This window comes from Lissotriton vulgaris, chromosome 3_1, assembly GCF_964263255.1.
Source record: "Lissotriton vulgaris chromosome 3_1, aLisVul1.2, whole genome shotgun sequence".
Lineage (NCBI taxonomy): Eukaryota > Metazoa > Chordata > Amphibia > Caudata > Salamandridae > Lissotriton > Lissotriton vulgaris.
Window position 1 is genome coordinate 86,745,830 of NC_141689.1, and position 23,278 is coordinate 86,769,107.

Genomic DNA, 23,278 nt, shown 5'->3' on the forward strand with positions numbered 1-23,278 from the left:
AAAACCGATCCTCTGTGTCCCTGTTCTTTCTTTGTAAACATTGTAGTCCACCTAGCAAGGCACTGAACAAGAATATTAACAGTTCTTACATTTTGACTGACATCTCTGCTAGTTTGAAGACCTTCTCTTAACGAAGATTAGTGTGGAATTGTGCTTCATTATTTACCAATCCATCTTAGGAATGTTTCTACCTTTGGGGGCGGGCATTCAGGAGGTGGATCAGGAATTGATTCTACTCAAGATCCTTTTAAAGTATCTCTGAATGCATCCTTAGAACATCTTTTTCTGTTACATTTTCTACATCTGACTCTATGCGTCGTTCCTGAGTTTTTAGGTCTCGGCTGGCGTGGCTGCGCACATGCGTAGCTCGCTCGGCAAAATTTTATTGTTTGAAGGAACTTTCAGTAACTGGCTTTAAGCCCTGCCACTCTTTATTTTATTGGCCATGTCACCGTTTATGCTAAACGGTGGCCAGCCATTGGAAAAGAGGTTTATATGACGTAGACTTTTCTCTTTTTCAGACGGCCCCGTTTGATTTCCGTTCGTCGCAAAAGCTTTCTTATCTTTGAGGATTAGCCCAGCGTCGCAGGTTGCCTAGGGCTCGTCTCTTGTTTATACATGGGGTTGATAGAAAAATATCTACAGATTGTGCGAGAGGCTCCAATATGGAGTTGACTCCAAAAGCGATCCGCCACCCAGGTGGTGGATGTTTATTCATCTGAATTTCTCTGCAGTAAAAAAAGTATGGACCTGTAGGATTTTTAGTCGTTCAGAATCTCTTATTTCAATATCTGCCCTGCTGTTGAGACTTCTTCCATAGTGTAAGTAATTCTGTCTTTCATGGTTGTAGCAGGATCATGTGTAAGTTTGTTGAAGTGTGTCTCGTCTGATTGTTCCTTCAAGCGCTTCTGTCTGAAGGTATTTCTATCTTATAGGATAATGGCGCTACTATTGTCTGCCTGTTTAATTTACAGGTTGGTGTTAGTTAATTCCGAGTGCCTGGTGTTCGGCTCTGGGGAGGTTGTCGCTGTGTTGCCTGTGGTTGCTCTCCATACTGTCTAGATTTGCAAGTACCGCCTTTTTAAAACCTAAGATGTCTGGTGGGAGGATTAAAACTAGTGTTCATTGACCTTAGTACAATCAATTTTTTTACTTTTTTTATGATGTATTTTTCAGACATGACTTCAAAAGGGTTATCTATCTTCATCGCCGCTAGTATCATCCCTGAGATGAACATTCTCTTGACCATAGTAGCTTTGTCTTTTTGTCTCTGCTTTTATTGGACTGGATTCTACAGTGATGTAGTAATCCTGTTTACTTTCATATTTCACTATACTCACGATACTCACGACCAACTGATCCGCTACCTCGTGGAGAACAAGATCCTGGACCCTTCCCAGTCCGGGTTCCACAGCAACCACAGCACCGAAACTGCCCTCATCGCCGCCACCGATGACTTCAAGTCCCTGCTGAACAACGGAGAAACGGCGGCCCTCAACCTCCTGGAACCCGCCTTCGACACGGTCTGTCACCACACACTACGAACACGCCTCCAGAACGCTGGGATCCAAGAGAAGGCCCTGGACTGGACCACCCCCTTCCTCTCAGGCAGAACACAGAGCATCTGCCTCCTCCCCCCACACCCCCCTTCCGCTCCGAAGCCACAGAGATCATCTGCGGCGTACCCCAGGTCTCATGCCTCAGCCCAACTCTGTTTAACATCATCTACATGGCACCGCTTGCCCACGTCGCCCGTCGGGACGTCCTCAACATAATCATCATCTCCTACGCCGATGACACCCATCTGATCCTCTCCCTCACCAAGGACCCCCACACCGCCAAAACCAACCTTCGCGAAGGAATGAATACCGTCGCTGAATGTATGAGGAACAGCCGACTGAAGCTGAACTCTGACAATATGGGGATCATCATCCACGGATCAACCCCTGTGGCCTGGGACGACTCCTGGTGGCCGACCACACTGGGAAACGCCCTAACACCCACTGACCACGCACGCAACCTAGGGGTCATCCTCGACTCCACCCTCTCCATGACTAAACAGGTCAACGCCGCCTCCTGCTTCAACATCCTCCGCAGGATCTATAAGTGGATCCTCACTGAAACAAGAAGAACAGTCACCCAGGCCCTCGTCAGCAGCAGGTTGGAATAAGGAAATGCCCTCTACGCAGGAGCCTCGGCCAAACTCCTGAGACTGCTCCAACACATTCAGAACGCCTCTGCACGCCTGATCCTAGACCTCCGTTGCCACTGTCACATCACACCCCACCTAAGAACCCTACACTCGCTCCCGGTCAACAAGAGGATAACCTTCAAGCTTCTCACCCACGCACACAAAGCACTCCACAACACCGGACCAATGTACCTCAACAGATGACTCCGCTTCTACACCCCTACCCGCCAGATCTGCTCCGCCGACCTCGCCACAGTCCCCCGCTTCCAAAGAGCAACCTCTAGCGGCAGATCGTTCTCCCACCTCGCCGCCAAGACCTGGAACACCCTCCCCATCCACCTACGGCAGACCCAAGACCTGCTGACCTTCAGAAAACTCCTCAGGACCTGGCTTTTCAAGCAGTAGCAGCATTCCCCACCCCAGCGCTTTGAGACCCTCACGGGTGAGTAGTGCGCTTTACAAATGATAGGGGAGAGCACTTACCTGTGAGACGCCGCCACCGCCAGGAGTCACAAAGGGGCCGCCATTATCACGCCGCCACCGCCAGGAGTCAAACGAACGCTGACATACTGCGCTGCCGCTCCGGGACTTCAATTCCCAGCAGCCTTTGCGGCGGCACGCTCCGTGACACCGCTCCAGCACCAGGAGGTGCCAGGGGGCATAAGAGCAGGCTACGCCCGGCGGAGTGGGGGAGAGCACTTACCTGTGAGACGCCGCCACCGCCAGGAGTCACAAAGGGGCCGCCATTATCACGCCGCCACCGCCAGGAGTCAAACGAACGCTGACATACCACGCCACCGCTCCGGGACTTCCATTCCCGGCAGCCTTTGCGGCGGTCCGCTCCGTGACACCGCGCCAGCGCCAGAGGGCGCCAGGGGGCATAAGAGCAGGCTACGCCCCGCTTCGCGGGACGACCGGGGCGAAGCCCGGGCAAAGGGCGGGCCCTCTACGGCCCTCATCGGCAGGAAGAGACAGGGACAGGGCCAACTGACCTGACCAAATCGTACAAGTAAGTCGTCTTATCCCTATTATTTTTGCAAGAGGCTGTGATACCTCCCAGCGTATTACATTACACAGATTTATATAGACGCTGCTCGATAAATCTGCCCTCCAACATGTCTAAAGCAAAATTGACTGTCCCCCTTAATACCATAGACAATTACAAGGTCCAGAAAGTTTCCAAGATTAATAACGACAGGAGATCATCTTTGGGGCTGAGCCTTTCTTCTGAAATGCCTTTTGACAATACGCCCATACCTACTCCTGCTCTTGATATTAGTAATTAGGTGTTCCAGACCCCGGAGAACAATCCTCTGACCCAGCTTCTAATAGCTATTGCCGATCCAGTCCCCGAGAGCATACCTGATGAAGAAATAATCCTCCTAGAAGAGGAGGCCCCTGCACCGGTCCCAGCACCAAGAGCAGTGAAGGGAGGGAGAAGAGCATATCTAAACGGGGCGGCCTCCGATCAAGTAAAAAGCGTCCTGATGCATCCCCCCTGGAAAACGGTGAAGATGATACAAGGGAAATCACTGGAGGAAAGGTACACTTGGATGAAGATCAATTCAAGAAGTTGTTAAATGCCTTAGATAATAAGATTAAAACTATAACCAAGCCGCTCTTAAGCAAAATAGACCAGCTCACGGAAGAGGTGTATAGACTGGGGGGTCTCCTGCAAAAATCAATAGAAGAGAAAGCGAATATCCCAATGCCGAAAACACTCATAGTTGAAACAAAAAATATCCAAACCGCCCCCAGGTTAGAACTACTTGAAAACACTCCCCTGATCTCCATAGAGAGTACTGATCTAGGGAGGGGGGGCCCCAGGGATCTAGATACCAACAAGGGTGATTTTGAAGGGCTGAGTCAAAGGGACAGTAGGGTAGATTTTAACCCAGAGAAGGGGCCTGTAGAATTAATAGTAGAGGCATCTCCTTTAACCCCTTCCACGCTCATGACGAGCTGGGCTCGTCATGGCGTAGCCTCCTCGCACGCTGATGACGAGCCCAGCTCGTCACGTAAAGTGCGGTTTTAAAAAACTCAGCACAGGAGCGGAATTGCGCTAGCGCGCATGCGGTTAATACTGGTACTGGCAAATGTCCCCCATCTGGAACTAGGGCAAGTGGAGAACATCCCTTCCCTGATAAATAAATCACTCCATTGGTTATCAAGGAATATGGCTTTCACCCCGGGAGGCAGGGACCAGTTGGCGCAAGAAGTAGTTAAAGCTAGAAGAGTTGAATGGATCGGGGGTGGCACTAAAAAATTCAAGGGGGATTGCGTGGTGCTACACCTTTCAGATCCAGAAGTGCTGCCAAACATTCTAGCGAATATATACCCCCCCAGCGTAGATCAACTGAAATAGTGCCACTAACACTGGATTTCTTTTATACGAAAAGAGGAGGGAACACCTTAAACCCAACAATGTTGAAAACTAAATGGATCCCTGTACTAAAAAAAGCGAAAACCCTTGATATAAGGAATAATTGGGGAATCCCGATGGAAAATAGGTTCTCAGCACTTTCTGGTCTTAATGAGTGTGATTGACTGGAAGTACGGATGAGCATAGAAAAGAATAATGTTGCAGAGCCCCAAAAAAATGGAAATGATGTCTCTATAAAGCTCTTAGAAACAATTCATAGTGATGGTAAGACATCTGGTCTCAGGGTAGATTCCCTTAATATAGTAGAGCATTTGCCACCAAATCCTCGCACCATTACAAACCATGGGGAAAGTAGTCCCACACTCCCCTTGTTCCACCTTAAGCAGGGTGTTTCTTTACAAGAGCGGACTACTCAGACGAAAGCTAGTCTCAAACTTATTTCCTGGAACTTGGCGGGAATTCACCATAAACTTGAAACCCCAGAATGGTGTGAATTTATTGATTCCCATGATGTTATTATGTTACAGGAAACTTGGGCAGTGGCACCTGTTTTTCGGCAGGGCTTCTTAAATTTTTTTGTTCCCGCAAAAAAGAATACTAAAGGGCGGCCCTCAGGGGGTCTAACTATTTGGGTACGACAATCCCTACAATGTACCATCAAGCAGAGGCTTGTCCCCAATTGTGACCTTCTCCCAATTGTGATCGCCTGGGCCGATGGCCATAATATGGTCTTATATAATATCTATGCCAGGGGAACTCAAGGGGGCAAAGCCTCGGAAGTGTTAGGTGCATTGGATAATGATTTAGAGACCCTCCCTTCACATTATACTATCCTAGGGGGGGGGAGACCTGAACGCAACATTTGAACCACTAGGAGTCGAGGATAACGAACTGGCCCTAGAGGAAGATACCAAATGGGGAGTTCCCCAGTTCGATCTACCGATAGTAAAGAAATGGACAAAAGTGGCAATAGAGGTGAAGAGCTTGTGCTTGGCCAGGGGGTTGAGGGCAGTAAATGGCCGCACCCCCTCAGACCTACAGGGCACGCATACCTTTGATAATTTGAGGTCAAGCAGTCGGATAGACTACATTCTCATAGATGTTAGAGACTGGTACAAAGTAGAAGACATGAAAGTGACATCGAGATTGGAGAGTGATGACAATCCGTTGTGCTTGCTCTTTAATCAGGATCAAGGTAAAAGCTCATCTAACAAGGAAAGGGGTTAGAAGTTATCCCAACTAATAATCTCCGTCACATTAAATGGGCAACTTTGGTAGATAAACCCGGGGATATGCAGGACTTATTGGAGGTAGTTAGCAAAGAGGTTAGCAGACTACGGTCCATTGTAATGAATCAAATTTTAACCAACTTATTGAAGAGTCACAGCCAATGTTTTTTACTAACCTACAGAGGTTTTTCTTTAAAAAAAAACAAAGCAGGGGAAGGGTGCTGGTCCCCCGAGAAAAAGAGGGTGGTATGACCACTCTTGCAGATTGGCGCGACAGAACCTCAGCTCAGCATTGAGGACTAAAGTAGGAGTATTAAAGGCCAGGGATGATTACAGGAAAGCCCAAACCAGGGCAAAAAGACTGTGGGATGAGAATTTATGGTTAGACCTTAAGAAGGCATGTGTAGCCAAACAGAAAGAGTTTTGGGCCATCTTAAAGTGGGGTAGTGGGGGAATAGCAGACTGCCCGAAAAACCATGTAGCAAAGGAAGCATGGGTGGACTTTTTTAAACCACAATATGCTGACAATCTGCCCCCACCAACCGAATTGCCGCCAGAAAGGGTATTCTATAGTCATGGAATGTTCTCACTGAAAGATGTAAACGAGGCAATGGATGGGGTAACTAGAGGTAGGTCACCAGGAATTGATGGAATACCAGCCGATGTATTTTTATCTGACAGGGCCAATTGGTGTAAATATTTTGTATGGCTTGCGAATTCTATCGCACAAGGAGCAATGATTCCAGCAACATGGAAGGGGGCAGAGATTATACCAGTCTTCAAAAAAGGGGATAAGGCTTTACCAAGCAACAACAGGCCCATTAGCCTTATCGACTCGGCACAAAAACTGATGGCAGGATGATTCAAAATAAAATTCAAGCCTGGATAGACGATCAGGATATCCTGTCCCCGTACCAAGCTGGCTTCCGCCCATTAACTAGCTCTGTTGACCAGGTATTCCATTTTTTAACTTTGTTTTGGAAAAATGTAACCTTGACAAATGGACCATTATATGCTGTTTTCGTTGACTTAAAGTCAGCGTTTGATCTAGTACCCCGACAAAAAACTATGGATTGTTTTGCGCGATCTCGGAATAAGCCCCGAACTGCTGACTTTGCTTGTGCGTATGCACGATAACAACTACGCCAGGATTAGGTGGGGAGCACAGGGAGACGTTACTGAACCTTTCCCCGTGGAACGTGGGGTTAGGCAGGGTTGCGTCCTGGCCCCCACCCTATTCTCCCTTTATATCAACGGCATAGTAGATTTTCTAAAGCAATTTCCGACAGATGCCCCGATTCTAGATGGGGAGCGGGTCCCAGTATTAATGTTTGCTGATGACACTTTACTGGTCTCGCGGACCCCTAGTGGTTTACAAAAGACAATCAACGCTTTTGGAGATTTCTGTCGGAATCGGGGCTTGGAACTAAATACGACAAAGACTAAGTTCATGAACCTGAGTCCTGCTAAGCAATTTAAGGGAAAAATGCATTTTAATGGGTCTATTTTGGAGGAAGTGAATGCTTTCACCTATCTAGGTATCTCTTTACAGGCCAACATGAACTGGAAATCTCATATGGACTCTGTGGTGCTAAAGTTCAATCAACTGGCCGGGGCTATAGCACAAAAACATAAATCTTCATTTACAAAACCAATTCAGCCAATAATGGAGATTTACAGTATGAAAGTGCTGGGCGCTTGCCTGTACGGATCAGAGCTATGGGGCTTCACCAACCTGAGTACTTTAGTTACTGCAGAAAATAAATTTCTCCGCCGAATGGTTGGTGTCCCACAGAGCACTCCCTCGATCCCGCTTCAATACGATCTTGGGAGGAAAAAGATCGAGGACATGGCTAGATTGCGTCCTCTTTTATATTGGAGGCGCATAAAGACTACTCCAGAATTGGGCCATTATGCATCAGCTCTCATGGACATCATTAGCTCTGATCGGTTTCATAAAATAACCTGGCTTAAAGAAATTAAGAACTTGCTTCAAAAACTGCACCTAGATCACCTGTGGACTGCAGTAGACCCCCAGGTCTTCCCATCTAAGGAATCATTGAAAAAAATGTATTGGGACATGATCTACAATGCTGTCTTGACTTCCAATCAACCTTCCATGTTGGCATCCCAGTTCTTGGATTCTAAAATAACCCCTAAATGCGAACAGTACTGGGACTTGATTACCAAACCCCTAGATAGAAAGCTGTATTTCCAGTTTAGAATTGGTTCCCTACCCCTTAATGCTTTTACTGTTAAATGGTCCCCAGGCAATGTAAACACATGTTGTCATTGTAAAGAACACGTTGAGGACATCCCACACTTCCTGTTTGCCTGCCCATTATATGCCGCCCCGAGAAGTAGATGGCTAAAACCGGTTTGTAGGAATCTGGGGATAAGGAAATATCTAGAGGCACTAAGAATATCAAGATCAAATTGTGCCCCCAATCTTGCTATCGCCTTAGCCAAATACCTGGGTTGGGCCTGGATAATACGCACGCGCACTTTAAACTGTAACTAATTATGTAAAATGGAATGTGTAATTTTAAGGACAATCTCAATAGTTAAGGATTCTGCACTGTGACTCGGATTTTATAACGTATGAATTTTACAAATTTAAGTATTCGCCAGCACATTGTAATTTGATGGTATTTAATATGTATTTTATGCTGATCTTAAAATTCTAGAGTAGTATTTATTCTGCTTAGCTTAGGGAATCATGCTTTTATGACAATGCTGTCGAATAAAGTATTTAAACTTGATATGATTGATTGATTGATACTAATTCAACACTAATCCTTCTTTGATTCCGGAGTAGCATGCTACTCGCCGGAAAAGCGCTTTGACACCTTGTCAGGGGTAGTAAGCGCTATATAAATGCAATTACAATACAAAATGCAAATGGGTGCCATTGTTGGTGCCAATCTGTTCTCCATAGTGACTGATTGGTGAAGGTGAACGCCAAGTTTTTACAGCCAGTTTGGGAGTTGGAGCTTGGCTCAATTCAGAGGGCCACCGGTTGTCCAAAGCTGTTGAGCCTTTCCAAACAGCATGACTATAGATTTGTGAAAGGCACCCTAAACCTGCCATTTTTTGTGACTACACTGAGATATGGGAGCAAAGATAGCAGATCCACTCCTGGCCATCAATGCTTTTTTTCGCCTCCTTGTTTTGCTGTAGAGAATTTTCATCTCATTCCCTGGCTTTTTTGCAGTTTAATATGCTTTAGAATCAGAGATGGCAATCATTACTTAACACAGAGTAATGCTGAGGGTCTAAGCATTTATCTGGACTATTTAGGCATTAACTTCCCTATTAAATAACAGTCAAATGAAAAGAAAAAGAGTATTGGCGATTGCACAGTGACTTGGAACATTGTCTGATATTTGCAGCACCCATTTCCTAGAAGTGAAAAGTCAGCAGCAATGTCAGATACTTTATCAGATTACAGATCAGAGGGATAGAGGTGTTGGGGCAGTTTGGGGATGGATTGTTTGGTGTTAGTTATATTATCTTCCCTTATCTTAGCATATAATTTAGTCCCACTGGCCTGCAGTTGTATTTGGGTGCATGTGTTCTTCCACAAATGCTTAGTAAAGATTCAAACCATAAAAGAATAATATTCTTCGCTTTGGTTTTTATGCCCGTAATAGGAATCATTCTGATACTAACTTGTGATGAACTTGGGGTTGTGTGAGGGTGGAAGGACTGGCTATATATCATCAGAATCTTTGAGTTTTGTTCTAAAAAAGTGTCAGTTGGTGTAAAGATTACATGAATATATTGAAAATCACTGAAGACAAGCCGGACCCTTGCAGGAGCGCACATTCCACCTTCCTGGCGGTGGTGGGAGAGTTTACCCCTTCTCCTAGAGAGATGGCAATAATTTCATGATAGTTTACGGATCAAATACTTGATGACCCACACAATTTTTCGTGGACATAGCTCTCCCTAACAGAAGAAGGCTTATTTGATTTCATAATGGAGATTGTTTGTGACAGGTTGTTAGGCACGTTTTCCTTCAGTTGTCTCTCTGTAGTGAAAGGGTTTAGATATTCTGGTTACTGATCAAGCACCTTCTTTCAGCGTGGTGCAGGAATGCCATCTTTCTATTGTTTAAAATTGATGCGTTTCTGAAAGAGAATGTCAAAAAGCTAGTTTTTATGCAACGGAGCGGACACCTATTGTTTGGAAGTTTGAAGAGTATCTCCAGTTCGAGTTTTAATATTACTACATTGACAAGTAGTGTTCTAGAGTAGAACCGGGAATAGAAGTAAGTATCATTTCCTTTTTTTGGGTGTTAAAAATCCATAAAATTACATTTTTACAATGTAATTGCTCTTGCGGTGTAGTGACTTGCAATGTAAGCATATGTACTTAACTGTGATGTAGTCAGATGCAGAGTATAAGCTAATCTGTAGTGTTACTGCATCCTATTCATACACGCTAATTTTCCTTTTGCCTTGTATGTTGAGGTAGCGCTAACTGTTGTACTCCAACTTTTTGTTTGTTAGTAATGAAAAAGTGACCCCCAGCTGCAGTTCAGACTCAATACAACCAGCAGGTGAGTTGAATTGACACTAATATATATTTTTTAATGGTATAGCTGTTAGTAGGGTTACTGGTAGGGTGAGGTAAATTAATATTGAGGTTGTTTCTGGGTCCCATGGCACTTAATTTTGTTAAAATCCAAACCCTATTGGAACAAGTTGGGTTTCAGGGATTTCTTGCATCTCAAAATTAGTCTACCCGGATGAGTAGAGGAAGTCTGTTTCAGAAGAAATAAGCTTTGTATATGTAATGTTCTATCTATGCTGTATTTTCGTAGTTGAATGGAAATTCTGTTTTGGGTAGCCAATTATGGAAGCCTGTTCAGCTTGGATGGTGTCAAAGTCAAGAGGTACATGGGTGTGTTTTTGTTTTTTTGACCAGCTATTGTAAGAGCTGCGTAATTCAGCACTTTTCTGCACTTAACTTAAAACTTAGTCTGAAGATATCTGAATAACAGAGCGGAGTTTACTCTGCTGAAACTGCGGCAATCAGCATATGCTCAGGGGGACAAAGTGGGGAGCTACTTATCGCGACAACTCCATGAAAAGAGGGAACGCAAATTTATTGGGGGCATCTTGGAAGTGGATGGACACGTCACACATGCAGACAACTGCAAAGCTAATACCTTTGTCAAATTCTACTGGAAACTCTACTCATGCACCCCACCCGACCTAGACTTGCAATAGCAATACCTAGACGCAGTGGAACTCCTGCATCTTTCCCCAGCCACAGCAGAACCTCTTGAGGGCCCCATTATCGCTGAGGAGGTCAGACAAGCTATCGCTAAACGTAAGCCCCACAAAGCCCCGGGTCCCAACGGATTAACGGCGCACTTTTACAAAGGTTTCTCGTCTGAGCTAGTCCCACACCTTGCCGAACTTTTAATGCAATTGCGACCGATGCCAGGATCTCGGACATTATGGCCGAAGCGATGATATCGGTCATTCCCAAGCCAGGGAAGGACCCCCAGCAATGTGCCTCGTATAGGCCCATAGCACTCTTCAATCTTGACGCAAAATTATATTCAGCTTTCTTGGCAGTCCGGTTGAATGACCTGATGCCCGCATTAATCCACCCGATCAATCCGGCTTTATAAAGGGGTGACAAACACACAATAACATCCGTCACACTGTACACTCATTGAGATTCTCTAAATTCAACATCTCTGCAATATTAGTGGGCCTCGACGCCCAAAAGGCCTTTGACAGGGTAGATTGGTCATTCCTTTTCCTAACCATGCGGAAAGTTGGCTTTGTAGATAGGTTTATCCATATGGTCAGGTTTATCCATATGGTCAGGGCGAACTACCAGCTCCCGCAGTCATGGGTCGTGGTCAACGTGTACACATCCCTCCCATTTGCCCTTAGCAGAGGCACGAGACAGGGCTTTCCCCTCGCCTTTTATTTGCCCTTAGTATGAATCCCTAGCTGAGAGACTCCGAGATCCGGGAAATCCGCTTTGGAGGCACAGACCATAAAGCGTCTCTTCGCGGATGATATTATGCTTGCTCTCCGGGAACCTGCCTCCTCTCTTCGGGCAGTCCAGGAGGAAATGTGCCGTTTTGAACTGGTGGCAGGCTTTAAAGTGAATCTTAAGAAATCCTCCATACTCAACCTCACACTCCCTGACACTGAAGCAATGAGACTGCGGGGCTAAACACCCTTTCAGTGGGCGACACACTCCCTCCTCTATTTGGGCGTCTACTACACGCCTAAAATTGGGGACAAAGCGAACTACCCGCCCTAGTGTCACAGATGCAACAAGATTTTAAGAGATGGAAACCTCTCTACATTTCATGGCTTGGACGAATCAGCGCTGTCAAAATGATGGTCTTGCCGTAATGTCTAAATCTCTTTCAGGCTCTCCCCATCGAGCTATCCCGGGACTTGCTCTGTCGCCACTTATCATTAACTTCATTTGGCAAGGGGGAAGGCCCCGCCTTCCCTTTCATGTTCTGAGACGGTCAAAGGAGGAGGGGGCAGTGTCACTACCAGACTTCACATTATACTATCAAGCGGCACAACTGCGTGTAGTGATGGAATGAGCAGCACAGGAAGTCCGGCAAACGCATATCTGAGCACGCCCACTCTTTGTCTGGGATCACATTACGAGAAGAGAGGGATGGACCACTTTTCCTTCCCTGCATACCCCAAATCACTTTAACCCGGCCTTCCCACCGCCTTACACGAAGGGCCCTTTGCTTGCCGGAAAGAGGGGCGTTGTTTAAAGCTTTCTGACCTCTTCCACAACTTTGACATTTGAAAGCTGCAGAAAAGAGTTTCAGGTCCTGCACAGCAAACACTACCACTACCTCCAGCTTAAACATTGGGCTACACAACTACATGTACGGGAGGCGGCCCCTAGGGAACTAACGGTCATGGAACTGTTCTTAAAGTCAGGCAACGTGAAAAGGGCCGTCTCTTCACTCTATGCCATGCTATTAAGTACCATACAAGCTCCCCGAGTGCGTTACATGCATTTCTGGCAACAGATGCTAGGGCGGGACATCACAGGGGAGGAATGGAAACCTGTTTGGAGAACATTTCTAGCCACAACCACTCGGTAGCCCTGCGGGAGGCCCACTATAATAAACATCTAGACTGGCATCTCTAACCCACTAAACTCACACATTTTCCCTGACACCTCAGATCTCTGCTGGCAGGGCTGTGGTCTACAAGGGGACTTTCGACACATTTGGTGGAACTGCCCTGGCATTCGGCCATTCGGAGAGGAAATCCTTTCACATATTAAAGACATGCTGGGGTACCCTATCCTGACGACCATAGAGGGGGCGCTGCTGGGAATCCGATTCCGCGCTGAAACACCAAACGAGAGCTGATAAGGCAATCATGGGGGCTAGTCTGGGAGCGGCTAAACTCACCATAGCAGCCGCCTGGAAAACGAAAGATACTCCCGCCATATCGATATGGCACTCCCGCCTGTGGAGAATACTTTCCATGGAGCGCCTTGCTGACATCTTTCGAGATTAATATAAGAACTTTGAGTATAAATGGGGCCCACTGGTAACTTATCTGTCCCAAGGCTTGCCTTTGGCGGTTTGCCCGTCCTCCTTAAGGGCTATGCACCTCTTCCAATATTAAACCCCTGCAGCGGAGCCAGGCAAACACACTTATTCTCCATGGACAGACCAAGACCATGCTTATCCAGCCGCCTTCTCATAACCCATCCGTGTCACTCAACTCCTCAAAATTGAAAACACCACCACCAGGGCAGGGGAGGAAGGAAGTTTTCAGGCAGGGGTGGGAGCGGGTTTCCGGGTTTATGGTTTCTTGTTTTAACGTAAGGGTGCATCCTTGCGATATGTGGACCCAAACTGAGCATCTTCTCTGCTGAATATGGGGGCATGTTAAGACCCTGCGATATGGGCAACTGGACTGCAATTAGCTGATTTTTACGCTTCAGAGGTTTGCATGCTCTACTGACTCATTGTTGTATCTGATTATGATGGTGCATAAGCTGCTCATTTGAGAGCTGTTCTACGGGCATCTTGTTGTTATGTGTCAAACACCAGCTCATTTTTGTTCCGCGGGTTTTCCTTTTAAACTGGTAGTACCAGTTAAAAAAAAAAAAGTAGAGATTGTTTGGTTGAGTGATCGTCACCGTTTAGGTAGTATTCACAAGCTGGAGTCGGGCAGCCGCATTTCTTGTTGCTGATGTGCATGTGGCTGCCTGTGGAAATAAGCAACATTTTCTAGAATAATTGTCTCATAGTCTGAAGAACAGTTAGATCTTCACCCTGAAAAATCAGTGGTGTTATGCGGTGAAAGGCCTTCCTAGGTGACTTGCTGCAGTGTCACATAAGAGGTTTGTGGTGGGCACATTGGGTTTAACCGCTTCGCTGCTAATGACTAGCTCAGCTCGTCATCAGCCATGGTAGTCGTGTGCGGATGACGAGCTGAGCTCGTCATGTAACGCAGCTTTTCGAAAATTGCCGCACACAGCGGGAAAAGCCGCCGCAGCGATGCAGTTAAGCCCTGTAGTGCACAGGTCCTACACATCAGTCTCAAAGAAGGCACCTTGTAGCGTACACGTCTATCTTGGTGAAGGCACCCTATAGTGAATGGATACTTCACATCTATCTTGGAGAATGCACACTGTAGTGTATGGGTACTACACATCAATCTTGGGGAAAGCACCCTGCACTGTACGAGTGCTAGACCTCAATCTTGGGGAAGGCACCCTCTAGTGTACAGGTGCTAGACATCAATCTTGGGGAAGGCACCCTGCAGTGTACGGGTGATGGACATCAATTTTGGGGAAAGCAGCCTGTAGTGTTCGGTGATATACATCAATCTTGTGGAAGACACCCTGCAGTGTACGGGTGCTTCACATCAATCTTGGGTAAGGCACCATGCATCGTATAGGTGATGGACATCAATCTTGGGGAAGGCACCCTGCAGTGTACGGGTGCTAGGCATCAATCTTGGGAAAAGCACCCTGCAGTGTACGGATGCCAGACAACAATCTTGGGGAAGGCACCCTGCAATGTACGGGTGATAGACATCAATCTTGGGGAAGGCAGCCTGCAGTGTACGGATGCTAGACATCAATCTTGGGATAGGCACCCTGTAGTGTACAGGTGTTATCCAGTATTGGGGTATCTTCCATAGATTAACATGCATTAATTGTTCCCCGTTGCAGAGGCGAGAGTCCCACTGTAAATGACAAAAGTAGTGCCATAAGTAAATAACAGTAGTAGGCCAAAAGAAAAAGGCCTCAGGCCAAAATCTTAGAAGCCTATCTATATCATTATAGTAAAAGAGACAAAAGTTCTCTACAACCAATCAGCTACCAGCACCCTCTAGAACACTCCCAGCACAGTCAGTTCTCCTCAGATTTTCACTGCACGTCGTGTGGGAGTCTCCCTGAGTGCTTACTCAGTTCTACACTTCATCTCTTCAGGATGTCTGACAAGAAAGCTCTCTTTAAACCTTGCAGGACCTGCGATAAGAAGAGGGTCCATGTTGTTGACCTGCATAAGGACTGCATTTACTGCCTTTATCCTAAGCATATTGCGAAGGATTGTAGGATTTGCCGTACTTTCCCTCCCATGACTGTTAGGGATAGAGAGGCAAGGCTGTTTTTATGGCTTAAATCTTACTCGGCTGAGGAGGATGACAGGGCCTCAACTTCTAGCAAAAGAGCTAGATCCCATGACAGCTCTTGTAATGAGGGAAGAAAACATCACAAAACTTCCAATGAGGTATCTGACCCTTCAGAGGTCACCTAAACTTTTCCTCTAGGTCAACGCTGTCTCCACCCTCTACTTCTGTCAAGGAAACTAAGAGGGTGTCTACTACAAAAACCGTGAGTAAAAGTCAGTTTGAACCTCTCACTTTGACTCCGTCGTTGACGATTTCTGTGACTTCTTCTGCCCCATCGTCGACTGTCACTGTCTCAACGACGGCTACAACTTTGCCTGTTGTGTCTACTAAGATTCTAAGAAACCTGTCCGGGAAGACTCGTCGACGAGGAAGTCATCGACTAAGTCTCCGACGACTGCGTCGATGTCAAGCCCGTCGACTGAGGTTCAGTCGACGAAGGTTCCGCCGTCGTTGATGGTGCTGTTATCTGTGAAGTCTATGTCGTCGACGTCTGCCTCGTCGATTAGGTCATTGTCAACGACTGTGTCGGCGAAGATCCCGTCGACGACGAAGAGCCCGTCGACAACGACTTTGCTAGCGCAAACTCAAATTTCAACAATTGTGCTTTTGCCTTCAATTTTTTTTCTTTCTTTTCATAACACATTTTATTGCATATAAGTGCACAATGGCCAGCAGGCCGGATACATTTATCATGTCACATATTAACTGCTCAAACATAACCTTTAAAACCAATGCCTAATTCATTGTATTATTATTTTTTTTTTTTTAAGACCAACGGTCCCAAACTTTATTTAGTTTCACAGATAAGTCAGTAGTTATTCATACAGTGTCATAACAATGCATTATCGTATACAGCAAATAGTACATGGTGACATTTCGGTTATACATGAGTGAAAATAAACATTGGCTGATGGAAATGCATTAGTCCATAAGTGACGGTACCAGGAAATGTCTCATGACGCAGTGCTCGCGGGTCGTAGCACTGCGGAAGGACCAGCGTGGTCTCGGGGGTTAATAGTTATTGTCCGGAGTTGAGGTCCCTGATCAGCACTGTAGCGGGTAGAGGCGGTGCCATACCCTCTGCTGTTGTACGGGTCGCCAGGTGCCTGTTCCCTGACCACGGATACACCCAGCCTGCTGTATGCAAGATGCGAACAGGGAAGGGGGGGGGGCCAGCAGTATCATGAGTACAGTATGAACAGCCTCTGTGTCAACCAAAAGATATAACGGGGGAGCATAATACAAGGGGAGGGGGGAAACCTGTCAATAACTGTTGGACGTGCTTTTGCCTTCATAATCGACACCAATAACATCTGCATCTTTTCAACTTAAGACTTTTCAAAGACCAGATTACAGTAAAATATCCACTTTTGTCGTCTCACCTTCTGGAAACTTATGTTGATGATGAAGGACCCCCAGAGCTGTTCCGATCATTGATTATATCTAGAATTAAGGGGTTAAGATCATGAAGACGCCGGCGTTTATTCCACTTGTTCTTCCTCACATTGAGAAAAGATAGTGCTCCTGCTAATAGTCCATCTTGTCTGGTGGGCCATCCACGACCAGATTTGGTAATTTCTCAAGCCGCACAGCAACGATCCAAGAATTCTGCGACGCCTATAACCACACCTCCTGATAAGGAAGATGGAGGCTAGACCTCTTAGGCAAAACGTTTTCAACTATGGCGGCGGCTTCTATTAAAGCGACAAATTCTCCAGCAATAATCGGTCGCTATGACCGTCGAATGTGGTCAGATATGGCTGAGTTTATTGATCTCATTCCTGTTGACCAGAGGCAAGACTCTAGGAAGATTCTGTTGGAAGGAGAACAAGCAGCATCCGAGATCATAGATTGCGTACTGGACATTACAAACACCAACTTTCGTCCGCTTGCCGGTGCTGCAGTGCTTTGATGCCAGGGATGGCTTAAAGCCACAACTTTTTAGACATGCATATGACTGAGAGTCTTTATTTGGAAAATACATTGATGAGTCCCTCCTTGCTATCAAGACTGATACGGATACTGCTAGATCATTAGACGACCTTTAATACAGGCGCGGATCTTTCAGAGGTGCAAGCGGAGGTGGTTTTGCTTCTAGAGGAGGATACCAAATCCAACAAAACAGGCAATACCAATCGCAGCATAGACAGCCTTACGGTCAGTCATCGTACCCCCAATCCTCTTCCACTAGTTTCTCCCGTAACGGTGGTCATACGATCACAGAATCAAGGTCGAGATTTTAACAGGAAGCAATAATCTGTGAAGGGCGACAACCATAACCCCTTCCCTACCCATGGGCACGAACATTTCAGCTTTTGTTCACAGGTGGCAGGAAATTACCTCAGACCAATGAGTTTTAGATCTAGTAACCAATGGTCACACCCTGGAATTCATCAAACAACCACCTACTACTCCATCCAGGTGTCCCCTCTTCTTCACTGATTGTTCAAAGAAGCCTTAACAATGCTACTCCAGAATGCAATAGACAAGGTTCCATCATCTCAAACAGGAACTATTTTCTATTCTTAATTCTTCCTCATCAAGAAGTCAGGGGAATGGAGACCGATTCTGGACATTAGCAAGCTCAACAAATTCCTCAAAAAGCAAGTTTCTGGATGTTCACACTTTCCGACATCTTGAGCTGTCTCAACGAAGGAGATTTTATGGCTTCTCTGGATATGGAAGATGCGTATTTCCACATCCCCATTCACCCCAAACATCGAAAATACCTTCACTTCACAGTGGCTGGCGCTCACTATCAGTTAGAGGTGGTGGCTGAAATCGGCACCGAGAATATTCATGAAGTGCTGGCACCAGTGGCAGCAGCATTGAGATCTCGAGGAATACAGGTGTTCCCTTATCTCGACAATTGGCTGATCAAAGGCCCTTCGGAACAGGCAACCAAGGAGGCCACAAAAGCATGCCTCCATCTCTTCTCTTCTCTGCGGTTGACTCTCAGCGAGAGCAAATCACAGTTGCGTCCACTGCAAGTCATTCCATTTCTCTGGGCAGTGCAAAGCATTCTTGTCAAACAATAGTCAATTGCATCTTCAAAAATTGGCAATTTCAAACTCAAAAAGATTAGTTTCTGTCCAGATGATTGTTTCACTTCGAGGGATGTGCTTCTCTGCGATAAATCTCATACCCTTTTCACGGCTCAAAATGAGACCTCTTCAAGAGGAATTAAATGTTCAATGGCAACAAAATGTGGGCTCGTTAGACGATTGCATCAGGGTCACGCCGCGTATGATTGATCGCTCTGCATTGGTGGTCTCGGAAAACGAATTTGGACCAGGATCTCACATGTTTTAACAACCGATGCCTCTATGGAAGAATTGGGAGGTCATCTGCAAAATTTACAAATTCAAGGAAAATGATCTCAAGTACACAAAACAGACCGGAGCTCTGCGTTATCTTTCTGTCTCTGCAAGCGTTCCTTCCCAAAATCGCTGGTTCCTCAGTGCTGGTCCATACCGACAATATGACCAGCATGTATTGCATCAACAAACCAGGAGGATCAAAGTTGGCTAGGCTCTTGCAGGAAGCGCAGGAATTGTGGAAGTGGGTCACTTTCCACAAGATAACTCTGAGAGCAGAACACGTCAGGGGTCTTCACAATACTCTGGCAGACACACTTAGCAGATCTTAGTCAGACTTTCACGAGTGGGAACTAGAAAAGAAGAAGGTGAACAGAATTTTCTGAGCTTGGGGCAAACCAGCACCGGATCTATTTGCAACGAGGGAGAACAAGAAATTGCGATACTTTGCCAGCAGGTTCCCTCAACAGGTATCAAGGGGGAATGCCCTCTCCATGCGATGGTCAGGGATTTGTGCATACGCTTTTCCCCCTATACCTTTGATCCCAAAGGTTCTCCGCAAGATGAAGCTGGGGGTTGCCGTCTGATTCTAGTTGCTCCCCGTTGGCCAATACCGTATTGGTTCCAGGAGCTTCTTCTACTGTCTCAGGACAAACCTATTCGCCTGTCTCCGATGCTCAAGATGCTGTCAAGGGACAGAAGCCAAGTGGTTCCTCCAGACCCCCAGTCCCTACACTTGCTCGCATGGCTCCTGATTTCTTAGTTCAACGACCTCAACATCTCTCAGGATTGTCGTGAATTCTGGCCAAGTCTCGTGCCCAGAGCACAATTAAAACCTATAGTTTAAAATGGAAACAATTTTGTTGTTGGTGGGAGGCGAATAGCATTCACCCAGTTTACACTCCTGCGGAACAGATTCCTCCTTATTTGCTTTCTCTAGCAAAGTCTGGGCTTTCCTTTTCATCGGTCAAGGTCCATCTTGCTGCTCTTTCCAGATTCAGAAAATGCACCTATTTTCCTTTGCTCTGTTCACTTTAGCTTGTCAAACAATTTATGAAAGGGCTTTTCGGAGGTTTCCCTCCAGTGCGAGCACCCCCTCCAGAGTGGGAACTCAATACTGTACTGGCGCAATTAATAAAGCGACCATTTGAACCGATCCACAAAGCTGATCTCAAATTTCTCACGTGGAAGGTGGCTATTCACCTGGCTCTTACCTCTGCATGAAGGGTTGGTGAAATCCAAGCCTTCACTATCTCAGAACCCTTTTTACATTTCACTAAGGGTTATGTAACCCTTCGAACAAATCCTAGATTCATCCCTAAAGTGACGTCTCAATTTCACTTGAATGAAGCGGTAAGGTTGAGAACTTTCTTTACGGATCCATCTACTCCTGCTGAAAAAGCCTTGCACTCTTATGGGTTTTAAATGCTGTTTAACATTCTACCTACAAAAAACCAAAGACATCAGGCGATCTAACCAACTGTTCGTGGCCTAGGGTCAAGCGACACTTGGGACTGCAGTAACAAAGGCAACAATAGCCAGATGGTTCATTTCTGGTATGACAAGGCCAACAAACCTTTGCAGAAAAAAGTCAAAGCTCATTCTACAAAGGACTGTCGCCGCTTCTACAGCATTATTTGCTGGAGTGACTCTGGAAAATGTCGTGCTGCGACATGGAAAAATTTCCACACGTTCACAAAGCATTACTTTCTTCAATCTGCACAACGAGATGATGCAGCTGTTAGACAGGCGGGCCTACGCCATCTTTCATTGAGGTCACATTCTGGTACTTTTTCCTTCTATATGCTACCATGTTTCATGTAAATTGCATGTTTATACGTTTAAAGATCTGAATATGTAGATATACCTGTATGTTGATATTGATGAATTCATGTTTTATTTCAATAATGTCTTTTTAATATGGATTTGATTTCTTAAAGGCTTGGTGATTTCTTTACTTCTCAAACATTGTGGATGCAATTTGGGAGTTTATGAACACTGTCTCCCACCATCCGCAAATGTACATGTATTTATATATATAAATGTAAATGTAAATGTAAAAATGTAAATGTAAATGTACATGTATTTATATAGCGCAAATCACTGACCGAGGTCGGTATCTAAGCGCTTGCTTAGGGAACCCGTCCTGGTATTCCCCTGTGAGATAACCCCGGCAGGGTATCCACAAGGTGAAAGCCAGGCATCCCGCCACGAGGGGCCGTTGTGGAGATTAAGCAAGCTATTGCCCAGAGTCGCAGAGTGTGAACCCGTGAGTCGAGAAGGCACCGGAGTGAGAATTATCGAGTCCGTGGAATTTTTTAGCCCAAGACCCGCCGAGGCGGGGAATTGAACCCTGGTCCAGGGCCGATCTCAGCTTCCGGGTCTGCCGCCTCTAACCCCTGAGCCACACTTCTCCAATGACAATACATTTGGCTTACTGCTTGCTACTCTGATTCGGGCATGTGAATCTATGAAAGATAGCCCAATACTGGATAAGAAAACAAGGTACTTACCTGTAACTACAGTTATCCAGTATTGGTATCTTTCATAGATTCACATGCACCCACCCTCCTCCCCGGCGAGTCAGTTCTTTATTGGGGAATCTTACTTCCCACTTGTGCTAAGAAAATCTGAGGAGAACTGACTCTGCTGGGAGTGTTCTAGAGGGGCTGGTAGCTGATTGGTTTGAGAGAACTTTTGTTTTTTTTTTACTATAATGATGTAGATAGGCTTCTAAGATTTAGGCCGTTGGCCTACTACTGTTATTCACCTATGGCACTACTGTTGTAATTTACCATGGGACTCCCGCCTCGGCGATGGGGAATGATTCAGGCATGTGAATCTATGAAAGATACCAATACTGCATAACTGCAGTTACAGGTAAGTAACTTGTTTTCATACACATCAGTCTCTGGGAACGCCCCCTGTAGTGCATGGGTACTACGCATCAGTCTCGGGGAAGGCACCCTCTAGGATAATTATTATTATTATTATTATCAGGGTTTTGTAGAGCGCATAGTAACCCGTAAGTATCCCAGCGATAAGAATGCTACATATCCATCTTGAGGAAGGTTCCCTGTAGTGTACAGCTGCTACGCATCTATCTCGTGTAAGGCACCCTGTAGTGTACTGGTGCTACGTATCGGCCTCTGGGAAGGCACCCAGTAGTTTATGGGTGCTACGCATCAGTCTCTGGGAAGGCACCCGGTAGTGTACAGGTGCAAATCATCACTCTCGGAGAGGGAATCCTGTAGTCCACGAGTGCAATGCATCAGTCTCAGGGAAGGCACCCTATGCTGTACTGGTGCTACACAGCCATCTCGGGAAAGGCACCCTGTAGTGTAAGGGTGCTACGCATCCATCTCAGGGAAGGCACCCTGCAGTGTACGGGTGATAAGCATCAATCTCAGGAGAGGCACCCTGTTGCACTTTACCATGACTTCCAAACTAGTCGCAGGGAGTGGTGGTGATTGTGATGCTACCCCACTCTCAGGAGTTAGGAAAGGGTTGAGGTAAATATTGAAGCACAAGGCTGGAGAGATGATTCTTAGCACTGGAGCTTGTGCAGGTCATCGTTTCACTCCTGTGAACAGCAGTTTCGATGTACAGCTTCCAGTGTTGTACTGAGTGCTCAGCTTTCAACAGGTAGCAGGTCCGACTGTCTGCAATCCTGGTGAAATAGGTTATTGGTTAGTATATGTGAGTGAGAGTGCACAACATACATTAATTTGAAAGTACAGGCATTGTGCAGATCAACCTAAGGGGAGTGAATGCGGGTACATTTTAAAAGCCCCTTTCCTACTACTATCCACTCTTTCTTCTTAAATGCAACCATATGATGTGCATGTGTACATTTTAATCACAAAAAGAATAGGGAAAAGAGTATAGTGATGTAAGATGGCAAAAGATGAATGAAAGGATAATGCACCATGCTTTAAAACTGCCCTCGCCCACAGCAAGCTGTGTCCTGCTTCATCATAGGGCTGCTAAAACACCTCCGTGTTTACCAAACACTGGTGTTGCAGGGATTCAGCTCAGACACAGAACTGTGCACAGAGACTCAGGACCTCAGTGAATTAGGGTGTGCCAAAAACTCACCTTAGTACCCAAAATCCCCTACCAGACTAGCATCAGTGTCTCATTAGCTCTTAGTCCTATTGCAAAGAAACCAATGATTAGACAACCCAGAACATGCGACTTAGGTTACCTCAGGTAAGGTGGGAAACATGAGCACTCTTTCGTTATACTCTCATACCAGTCCAAAACAAGGAGTAAAGGGAGACACGTGCAAGTTTAAAATATTTATTTTAACGCCGTGATCTCAGGTGCAGCATCTTAGCTAGTACAAGCAGATATATGATAAGAAATAAGATTGTCAGCATAGTTACTAGCATAGTTACTAAACCATAAAATACAAAGGGAGAAAGCATGTTATAATGCTAAATGGAAACAGGTTCAATATATACCTATATTTCACTCTC

The 23,278-nt window shown here is 45.9% G+C and overlaps 1 protein-coding gene across 4 annotated transcripts in view; it reads left to right on the plus strand.

Moving 5' to 3' along the window:
* LOC147726003 (uncharacterized) overlaps positions 1 to 23,278 on the plus strand; it is a 618,497-nt gene that overhangs the window by 82,650 nt on the left and 512,569 nt on the right. For all 4 annotated transcript variants that reach the window (XM_086960125.1, XM_086960124.1, XM_086960123.1 and 1 more), the window contains exon 4: positions 10,318 to 10,367. In XM_086960125.1, the coding sequence (XP_086816251.1) occupies positions 10,318 to 10,367 (50 nt within the window). The remainder of the gene's footprint in view (positions 1 to 10,317; positions 10,368 to 23,278) is intronic.